Here is an 11,660-nt window from a genome sequence, read left to right as displayed (position 1 = left end):
CCCAGTGCAATAAAAAATCTTGCATCTTCCCTCCTTTCCATGCTGCTAGTACTGTCCCTACCTGGCTGGGTACCTGTCCCTACTCTTCCAGACCAGCTCGCAAATGCCCACCAAACCTGGGAGCAAGGGTCTTAAATGGGCCCTGCTTGACCCAAGATGGCTGCCAGAGTCACATGGAGTGGCAGCACCCAACTGGATGCTTCCTCAGTGACCCAGGACATCATAGAGGAATTGCATTTCTTCTGATTTCCTCTCCAATTGGAGTGCTGCTGCAGAAGAGCGCCACCTGTAGTAGAGAAAGTAGACTGCACTTATCTACAGGTACACAGACCTACAGGGTCCAATGTCACACATAGATTAGCCCTCAAGTAAAGACAACCATTAAAATGCATGTCCAGCTAAGTGTTTTTCTGAGGCTGGCTATACACAGTTTTGGCCAGATGCTGCTAATTCGAAAATTTGATTTGTTTGTAGTTCTGTTGGCCTCCTCTTGCCCTACACCCTTCCATTGATAATTTGAAGGAGGCACTCAATCTAAGGGCATTTCAGTCTTTTACCTACTGATATTCAGGCCAGAATCTCAGTGCAAATGTTCCACAATGGAATGTTAGGAGAAGGAACTTGATTTCTCTATCTCTCCCAAAAAATTGGCTACTGTGATTAGGAGGCCCCTTAAAACCTCAAAGTGTATATTCCATTAGGAACCAATACCTACCTCAGTGCTTCACTTATAATATTGGACACCTCAAAGGCTAGCACCAATTCTCCCCGACCAATCTCCTCTTTGTTATGCCGTGTACACACGGGCGGACTTTTCGGCATCAAAGGTCCGACGGTCTTTCTGACGGACTTTCGACAGAGTTACGAGGGACTCTCTAACGACTGCACTTGCCTACACACGATCACACCAAAGTCCGATGGATTGGTACGTGATGACGTACACCGGACTAAAATAAGGAAGTTGATAGCCAGTAGCCAATAGCTGCCCTAGCGTCGGTTTTCGTCCATCGGACTAGCATACAGACGAACGGATTTCTCTATAGGAAGTGGGTCTGGCGTAGTTCCGGCGGAAAGATTTGAAACATGGTCCAAATCTAATGTCCGTCTGATTTTCGACCAAAAAAGTCCAATGAAGCCCACACACACGGTCGGATTGTCCGACGGATTCGTTCCGTCGGACCAGTCCAGTCGAAAAGTCCGCCCATGTGTACGCGGCATTAGAGTCACCGTGGACACAATGGAACTTCCAAACACATTTGGTGGTTCTGTCCACACCTTGTTGATTTTTGGAAAGACATTTTTGGGTTTATTACCTCTATAAGGCTGCACTCACACCTGGGCGTTGTGTTTTTGAGTTTTGTTTTTTTCAGGTGTTTTTTCAATCATTGGCACGTTTTTGAGCATTTGTGTACGGCGTTTTTTAAGGGGTTTTTGAGGTTTGGCGTTTTTTAATTAGCCAATAGAGAAAAATATCATCTCATCTGTTTCATCATTTTGTGGCCATGTTTTTCAGCTTTTCCACCCGCTTTTATTTATTGTTTATTAATATTTATTTCTTTTTTTTGCTTTTTTTGTAAGGGGTTAAGGGTTAGCATTTAAAAGGTGAGGGTTAGGGGTTCATTTATTTATTATTATTTCTTTTTTTTTTGTTGGATTAGGGGTTAATATTAGTGTTAGGTGTTAATGTGCCCCACCACATACAAATGAATGCACTTCCTGTCTAAACCAGAAGCAGTTTTCGTTACAATGGAACCCAAGGTTCCTTGATGGTAGACGTAGCGTATCTCCCTGACTTGACCTGAAGTCTATTGTAGGCATGTCCTACTATGCCACCCTCTAAAACATCTTAGGAATTGAACCCAAAATGTCAATGGAACCAGGGCTGTGTATAGGGGGGTACCACTGGTCCTCCTGTATGGGGCCCAGGCAGCAGGGTGAATCAGATCTGGGCAGGGAGGGTGTTTAGAGCCACAGGGCGGGGGGGGGGGGGGGGGAGCAATTTCTAGAACAGTTCCCCTTGTATGGTTCTCTCTCTGCAGCAGATGAAAGCTGGCTTCTCCTCTCCCTCCTGCCTTTAGCTGCTGCAGAGAGAACCATATGGGGGATCAGTTCCAGTAATTGCCCCCCTGTTGCACCGATTACCCTTGCTAAATTTGCTGCCCAGACCCCCCCTGTGTGCCCCCCCCCCCTACCCCTGCAGTGCCTCCGGCTTCCCTCCTTCCCCCCGGCAGCTGCGAGCACACAATAAGATCCTTCAGGATGGAGAGTGGGGGGAAGAGTCTGGTAAATATGTCATATTTACCAGCCCCTTCCTTTCCTGAATGAACACAATGAGCGATCGGTACCGATCACTCACTGTGTTCATTCATAACTGAAGCACAGTAAACTTATTTTGGAGCGGGGCCCTGTCAGGTTGGCTGTCTGGGGACCAGTGGTTTCTTACAGCAGCCCTGAATGAAAGCCACTAATGGGGGGCACTTTAGGATGGAAATATGAGACCTCTGTTAGTGTAACCACCGTCTTCTTCTATTTCTTATTTGTACCTGCTGTACCATGTACTTGTATGAGAAAGTCTCCTGTTCTCTTTGTATTGCTTCCTTTGTGTGAAATCCCTGGTGCTCCTGCTAGTCCCTCTGCTTTCCATTAAAAACTGACCACACTAGGCATGAGAGCACAGCATGGTCAATTCTCAGCCTGCTCTACTCCAATGATTAGACCTGTCCTGACACCCCTCCACACACACACACACACACACACTGCACAGCCATTCACTGGGAAGACCAGTGTGCTGCCATTTCTCCACCCTCATCTCTCTATGCAGCTGAGAACACGTCATGTGGTCACTTCTTTAAAAAGTGGGAAAAAAAAGGTAATTGTAGTGTTTTTTTAAATATATATCTATACACTAGGGTTGCACCGATACAGAGTATTTTCACGAGTACCCGAAACATACAAAATAAATGGGCTCAAATCGACCTGCAAAGAATTGCATGCGATTTGAACAGGAATGCGGTGCCATTCCTGTCCGAATCACATGCAGTTCCCCCCACCGCTCCTGTGTGAACCTAGGCTTGGCATAGTGATTTTAGGCTGGGTTCACACAGGAGTGGTGGGGAAACCACATGCGATTTGGACAGGCATTCATTTTTTATGGGCTCAAATCGCACCGCAAAGGTATCAGTACTTGGTATGGGTGAGTACATGACCGAAAGTATAGATACTCGTACTCACCAATAAAAACACAGTATCGGTGCAACCCTACTATACACAAATCTTTTACCTTTCATTTGTATTTATAAACTAAATGGGTTGTTTTACAAGGTGAGAATTCACTTTGAGGCTCCATTCACACCTAGGCGGTTGGAATCGCGGGGCGGAATTGCCGCAAATCTGCCCGCGATTCCAGAATCCTGGGCAAAACGCAGGACGCAATTACGATGCCATTTCTTGTTAACGGCGCCCCGATATGGCACCCTGATTGCGTGTGATTTTGCCACGATTGTCCTGCAATAAATTGCAGCAAAATCGCAACGCTGTTGTCCAACAAAAAAAGCTCCTACTCCTTTTTGAGCGGCAAGCTTCGCGCATTGCGATTCTGTCACAATTGCAGAGCGATTTGCCGCGATTCTGGAATCGCGGGCAGAATGGCAGTGATTGCGCCCGCGATTCCAAACGCCTAGGTGTGAATGGAGCCTTAGATTTTTTTTATGTGAAGCCTTATGGTGGTCATACAAACTTCGATAAGTGATTGATTTTACACACATGGTAGAGCCTACATTGCAATCCTATCGATTCTTATTTGATGAGGTTTCCTTTCTTTGACAGCTGCCGTGGTGAAGTGGTTGTTTCCTTTATATCTGATTCAGGTTTTCATGCTGCCGGTGGACGGTAAGTAACATGGGCTCAAGCAACATTGTATATATTGTTTTGCTGGAAAAAAGTCAACATTTTGTAACATTTCTATCCACTTTCACACGTTTTACAGGCGTTTTTGCGCTAAAAATAGCGCCTGAAAAAGCGCCTGTAAACTGCCTCTTCTGCAGCCCCAGTGTGAAAGCCCAAGTGCTTTCACACTGGGGCGGTGCGCTTGCAGGACAGGAAAAATAAAAAAGACCTGCAAGCGGCATCTTTGGGGCGGCGCGGGAGCGGTGTATACAGCGCTCCTAAACCGCCCTGCCCATTGAAATCAATGGGAAGTAGAAAGAAATGGCTGCACATCCAGAACTTCCGATTGCCTTTTACTTTGTTTCACAAAAATAACACCAAAGACACCAAACTGTGGTCACGTAGACGCGTTTCACACATACATCTTGTGCTTAATTGTTACGCAATGATTAAGCACAAGATGTATGTGTGAAACGCGTCTACGTGACCACAGTTTGGTGTCTTTGCCTTTTTATTTTGTTTCAAAAAATAACACCAATCGGAAGTTCTGGATGGGCAGCCATTTCTTTCTTCTTTCCAAGTTTCCTACGGAGGCGGGCTGGGGCTGGCACTCTGCAAGATACTTCAATCAGAATGATCTTTATAAAGCGATTCGGGGGCGGCACTTTGCGTGCGCTTTTAACCCTTTTTTTGGCCGCTAGCGGGGGTTAAAAGCTCCCCGCTAGCGGGCAAAAAGCGCCGCTAAAACGGTGGTAAAGCGCTGCTAAAACGTCGGTAAAACGCAGCTAAAATTAGCGGCGCTTTACCACTAACGCGGCCAGCGCCTCAGTGTGAAAGTGGCCTTACAGTATATCCAGAAGATTTTCATAGCTCCCAACTGTCCCGGATTTCATGGGACTGTCCCGTATTTCACGGGACTGTCCCAGATTTGGAGCAATGTCCCTCTGTACCTCTTTCCTCCTCATTTGTCCCTCATTTTGGTCTGGTCTATACAGTTGTACATAAAATGGACTTTTTTTATCTTTCGAAGTGTTTCCCAGTGCTAAACCTTTCATCCCATTTCTAAATTGCTGCATTTGTAAATTTTAAAAGCCAATATAAAGGAATAAGAGGATCGGGGCTGCTCTTTGGAAAACCATTACACAGAGCAGGTAAGTATAACATGTTTGTTATTTTAATATAAAGTAAACTGAGCCTTTAATGTCACTTGAATGTGAGTTCTAACATTTTTAATAAACTGCCCACTAGATGGCGCTTTTCCCTTTCTATACACACAGGAGCAGTGTGGGGGGGGAGGGGATCGCATGCGGATTGTTGCTGTGCGATTTGCACCCATTCGTTTTGTATCAACGTAAAGTATCGGTTCCTGTATCTGGAGCATTTTCACGAGTGAAAATGCTCGGTATCAGCACCAATATCGATACTGGTATCGGTGCATCCCTCGCTGAAACCTGCTGACAAACTCGCGTTGTGTCCAATCATAGCATTGGTCAGCAGAGGTCACGCACGCCCCAAACCCAGAAGAAAGCCAACAACGTACACTATATTACCAAAAGTATTGGGACGCCTGCCTTTACACACACACACATGAACATCAATGGCATCCCAGTTTTATGCCACGTACACACACGGTCTGAATTTGACCTATAGTAAGACCTACAAGGACTTTAACTAGGGATTATTTAGGGGTAGGGCTTATATTGCAGCCATCACCGACAATCACGCTAGGTCTTATTTTCGGGGAAACAGGGTAGTGGGTGACCAGTGGTTAAAGAGGTTGTAAACCCCAGGAAAAAAAAAATGAAAACAAAAAAAAATCCTGTAAGACAAAGACATAGACATAATGAGCTAGTATACACCGCATACTAGCTCATTATGAAATACCTTAGAATGAAGCTGTTGCAGCGGTCCCCGCACACCGCTGTGACGGCTGACATACAGGCCCCGGCACTGTGATTGGCCAGAGCCGCGATGCACGCAGGAGGCGCCGTTCACGCCATGGGCTCGGAAGGAACGACACCCGTGGGCCGTTCCTTCAGAGCGCATGCACCAGTGATGGCCCTGGCTGCATGCAATGTAAATATCTCCTAAACAGTACACGTTTAGGAGATATTTTCATGACCTATAGGTAAGCCTTATTATAGGCTTATATATGTGCGTGTAAAGGCAGGGGGAGTTTACTTCCTCTTTAGTCTACCAGTGCTGTAATGTTCTATAATTTGCAATAAAAAATTCATAATTTTGCAATGGGCAACTAGATAGCCTCGTTCCTCCCTTCCCAACGTGCCCCTTCTTCATGGACTGGTGGAAAGGGACAAATGGAGTGCAAATGGTTCATGGGTTATGGGGCACAATACTTGCCTCGCCTTGGGCGCTGGCAACCCAAGCTACAGTAAAAAAATGCAAATTGCTAAAAAAAAACAAAAAAAACAAAAAAAAAAAACTCAACATACCTTTTTGTTTGTGCTCTTCAACAGGCACCCCAGTCCCGGCGTTGACTCAATGGCAACAGTACAAGTTCTGCACAAAGGACTATGATTTCATTAATCAGAGCTTGGCCATCAAGAGCTTGGTTGACATAAGAAGGCCAGGATGTGCTTTTATGGCTCCAGCTGTGCCATACTTTTACAGTTGTTCTATGCTCAATGCCTTGGTCTTCTTCAACAATAGAACCTGCCTGGAAATGTTCACCACGGACCTGAAAACCCAGAGCTGGCAGTTGGAATATGGCACAGGCTACAATGGAAATTACCTTGAATCAGTTCGTGGAGGTAAGGGATATGGACCAGTTATGGACCAATTATGGACCAAATATGGGATTTGTTTATGTACGATAAGAAAATGTATGTCAGTACAGCCACATACAGCCGTTCATTATGGTGGACTCTATGCAACAGCTGAGTATCCAAGGTGCAGAAATAAGCTCACAATTTAAGTTGTATGCCAAAAAAAGGCTCAACCCTTAAAGGGTCCACCTTTCTAAGAAAGTAGCCAATACAGCCAATGGACCCCAGTGGGTTTTAAAAAAAAATGCTGTGCAGGTTTGCAAAATGTTATAGTCATGCCTCTAGGCAGGGCTTTTTTTTCTCTGAGAATAGGTGCAGGAACTCCCCCCTTCTGAGTCCCCCCTGGTCTCTGCCCCCTGCCCACCTCTGAGCACCATCCCTTGGTTCCACCCCCTATGTACCTCTCGGTACTGCCCCAAGTATCATTTTGTTGTGCTAAATATTTTGTATGGGATTTGTTCTAATAACAAGAAAAGCAATAAAAATGAATCCTCTGGAGCCAGCAACAATAAATCCCCCCAGCAACAATAGACCCCACCCCAGCGACAGTAGATCCCTCACACAACAATAGACTTCACCAGCAACAATGCACCTCACCCCAGCAACAATAGATTCCCCTCAGCAACAACAGTCCCCACACCAGCAACAATAGTTCACCCCTACAATAATAGACCCCCCTCACACACACACACACAGCAACAAAGCGCCACCCACAACAAAATAACACCCCCAGCAACAACAAAAAATCCACCCCAGCAACAATAGACCCCACCCCAGCGACAGTAGATCCCTCACACAACAATAGACTTCACCAGCAACAATGCACCTCACCCCAGCAACAATAGATCCCCCTCAGCAACAACAGTCCCCACCCCAGCAACAATAGTTCACCCCTACAATAATAGACCCCCCACACACACACAGCAACAAAGCACCACCCACAACAAAATAACACCCCCAGCAACAAAAAAAAATCCACCCCAGCAACATTAGACCCCCTCCGGCAGCAACAACAGATCTCCCAGCAGCCAGCATCAATAGACCTCTCCCTCAACAGTAGATCTCTCTCAGCAACATAGGACCCTCCAGCGACAATAGACCCTCACACAAAAACAGATCTCACCAGTGACAATAGATCCCCCCATGCACCCAGCATCAATAGACCCTCCAGCACACGCCACTCCAGCATTGTTGCTAAGATGTGAAAAACATACATTTTTGCTCCTATAATGCTGGGAGGGAGCGTTCAATAGTTTTCATGTCCTACAACAAGGATGTGGGAACTGCTAAAAGGCTTCCAGGAGCACCTAAATGCCCTACAGGTGGGCCTGGACTGGGACAAAAAAATAAGCCCGGGATTTTATACTGAGCAGGCAATTTTTCCAAGGACTGGGGGGTGAGGGAGCGGGGCGGTTCCTGGGGGCTGTTGGGGACCTCATCCTCTACACTGTATTGTAAAGTGGCACTCTGATAGAAGGGGGACTGCACTGTAAAGGGGCCCACCTTTTGGACATGTGGTTAGGAGGAGTCCCTCAGTAACTTAAGTATTTTTTTAAATATTTTTTTCTTTATAGAGCTGTTTAGTGATGAGACAGTTAAGGCCAAAGTTGATCGGTATGAAAAAGGTGATGGTCCTCAAGCTAGAGGTTACATACAATCAACCACGGCCCCGGCACCGCCTTCTACTAATGGAACGACCAGCAAGCCGTTGGACAGGCCTTCTTTGTCAAGGATCATTGCCCCATTGGCTGGCCTTGCATTTCTGATCTTGGTTTTGCTGTTCTTTGCCATACGGTAGGTTAAAGTCAAACCGGATCCACAGCAGAAATATGTATGTGTGTTGAGATATTTTCTATATGTACAGCCATGGCCAAAAGTTTTGCGAATGACACAAATATTAATTTTCACAAAATCTGCTGCTTCAGTGTTTTTAGATCTTTTTGTCAGATATTACTATGATATACTGAAGTATAATTACATGCATTTCATAAGCGTCAAAGGCTTTTATTGACAATTACATGAAGTTTATGCGAAGAGTCAATATTTGCAGTGTTGACCCTTCTTTTTTCAAGACCTCTGCAATTCCCCCCCGGCATGCTGTCAGTCAACTTCTGGGCCACATCCTGACTGATGGCAGCCCATTCTTGCATTATCAATGCTTGTAGTTTGTCAGAATTTGTGGGGTTTTTTTGTTCACCCGCCTCTTGAGTATTGACCACAAGTTCTCAATGGGATTAAGGTCTGAAGGGTTTCCTGGCCATGGATCCAAAATTTCGATGTTTTGTTCCCCAAGCCGGTTAGCACTTTTGCCTTATGGCAAGGTGCTCCATCATTCTGGAAAAGGCATCGTTCCTCACCAAAGTGTTCTTGGATGGTTGGGAGAAGTTGCTCTTGGAGGATGTTTTTGTATCATTCTTTATTCATGGTTGGTGAGCCCACTTTATTGGCTGAGAAGCAACCCCACACATGAATGGTCTCAGGATGCCTTACTGTTGGCATGACACAGGACTGATGGTGGCGCTCACCTTTTCTTTTCCAGACAAAGTTTTTTCCGGAGGCCCCAAACAATCAGAAAGGGGATTCCCCCTAGAGAAAATGACTTTACCCCAGTCCTCAGCAGTCCAATCCCTGTACCTTTTGCAGAATATGAGTCTGCCACTGATGTTTTTCCTGGAGAGAAGTGGCTTCTTTGCTGCCCTTCTTGACACCACGCCATCCTCCAAAAGTCTTCTCCTCACTGTGTGTGCCGATGCACTGACACCTGCCTGTTGTCATTCCTGAGTAAGCTCTGCACTGGTGGTGCCCCCCGATCCCGCAGCTGAATCAACTGTAGGAGACGGTCCTGGCGCTTGCTGCACTTTCTTGGGCGCCCCGAAGCCTTCTTCACAAATGCAGTGGAAATGTTTTTATGGGATTAGGTTCTTTTTCATGGCAAAGAGGGACTTTACAATTTATTGCAATTCATCTGATCCCTCTTTATAACATTCTGAAGTATATGCCAATTGCCATCGTAAAAACTGAGGCAGCAGACTTTGTGACAATTAATATTTGTGTCATTCTCAAAACTTTTGGCCACGGCTGTATACAGAAGAAACTGATTTGTATTATTCACAGGTTTTTTTTTTTTTTTTAAGGCATAGTCCACCTTTTGCTAAAATGTAGTAAAATGCACCAATAAGAATTAAATAAAAAATGTGCATTTACTCAATGTTCGCAGTGAAGCCTGCAACCAGATTCAGTGCATCGTGGGTGCAATGGCCAGGTCCCGGAAGTGATAAAGTCAGGGCTTTTTTTCTCAGAAAATAAGTGCAGGTACTCCCCGCTTCCCAATCACCCCTTGTTTCTGCCTCCTACCCACCTCCCAGTATTGCCCCTTTTAGAGAATACAGAAGCAAGTATCATTAAAGCCGAGCTCCGGCGAAATTTTTTTTTTTTTTTAATTGATCCTAGCATTATTACTAATGAAATAAAAAAAGGAGTATACAATGATCACGATCGATTTAGGTAAAATATAAATGTCTTACTGGAATATTCTCTGCCTCCGTTTGTGGCCGCTGCCATCATGATTATGGGCATGTGAAGCCCAATCCAGATCGCTTCCTGGATTAGCTTTGGAAAGGTGCATGCTGGGTAACCACCATATAGAATAAAAAAAAAAAAAAAATACCAAATGTATGTGTGTATAATTAGGGTTCTAGTTAGACATGTGCACTGCCAAAAAAATAGTTTGTTTTCGTTTCATTTGTTTATTTTTTTTTTTTTTCGTTTTTTGGGTCATTCGTTATGATTGTAATTCGTAAAATTCGTACATTCGCACATTCGTACATTCGTATATTCGTAAGTTCATAAATTCGTACATTCGCACATTCATAATTTCATATATTCGTATATTCGAAATTTGAAAATCCAAAAACCGGAAAATTCGAAAATCTAAAATAGTAACTATTAAATTATAGGTATTGTAATTTCCTTTCAAATTTGGCTGTTAGTGAACGTAACAAATACGAATTTATCCAAAGTTACGAATTATCCGAATTAACGAATGCTGCATATAAACAAATGGAACGGAACAAATTAATAAAAAATAATAATAATAAAAAGTTTTTATTATTGTTATGTATTTTTATTAATTCATTACGTTCCATTCGTTTTGGATGCGGCATTCATTATTTCGGATAATTCGTAACTTCGGATAAATTCTTATTCGTTATATTCACTAACAGCCAAATTTGAAAGGAAATTACAATACCTATAATTTAATAGTTAGTAATAGTTAAGTTATTATTAATTAATTATTATTTCAGATTTCCGAATTTCTGAATTCACTAATTTACTAATTCAGAAATTCACAAATTTACAAATTCACTAATTCACTAATTTACTAATTTACTAATTCACTAATTCACTAATTCACTAATTCACTAATTTAATAATTCACTAATTCACTAATTCACTAATTCACTAATTCACTAATTCACTAATTCACTAATTTACTAATTCACTAATTCACTAATTCACTAATTCACTAATTTACTAATTCACTAATTCACTAATTCACTAATTCACTAATTCACTAATTTACTAATTTACTAATTCACTAATTCACTAATTCACTAATTCACTAATTCACTAATTCACTAATTCACTAATTCACTAATTTACTAATTCACTAATTCACTAATTCACTAATTCACTAATTCACGCATTTAAGAATGCACGAATTTACGAATTTACAAATTTTCAAATTTACAAATATACAGAAAAATTCGTGAAACGGGTTTTCGGTAATTTGGATATTTCCGAATTAACGAATTTTGTCGAAATTTGTTAAAAAACGAATTCGGACACGGAAGGGATGAGCAAAGGGATTGTGTGGGAGGGCCACAAGGCAGTAGTGAGAGGCGAACTGATCTCCCAGGGATCCAGACTTAAGAAAGCCAGGCAAGCAGACTTTGACAGGGTACTTCAGGCGCTTCAACACGCAGAACT

General features: G+C 43.4%; 1 protein-coding gene across 3 annotated transcripts in view; it reads left to right on the top strand.

Annotated features, from left to right (window-relative positions):
- LOC141110362 (uncharacterized) overlaps window positions 1–11,660 on the top strand; it is a 98,669-nt gene that overhangs the window by 81,615 nt on the left and 5,394 nt on the right. For all 3 annotated transcript variants that reach the window (XM_073601670.1, XM_073601672.1, XM_073601671.1), the window contains 3 exons: window positions 3,826–3,888; window positions 6,363–6,656; window positions 8,246–8,465. In XM_073601670.1, coding sequence (XP_073457771.1) covers window positions 3,826–3,888; window positions 6,363–6,656; window positions 8,246–8,465 — 577 coding nt within the window. The remainder of the gene's footprint in view (window positions 1–3,825; window positions 3,889–6,362; window positions 6,657–8,245; window positions 8,466–11,660) is intronic.

The sequence above is a fragment of the Aquarana catesbeiana genome, linkage group LG10 (genome assembly GCF_042186555.1).
Source record: "Aquarana catesbeiana isolate 2022-GZ linkage group LG10, ASM4218655v1, whole genome shotgun sequence".
NCBI lineage: Eukaryota > Metazoa > Chordata > Amphibia > Anura > Ranidae > Aquarana > Aquarana catesbeiana.
Note: the sequence above shows the minus strand (reverse complement) of the source record. Positions and strands in the feature narration are given on the sequence as shown.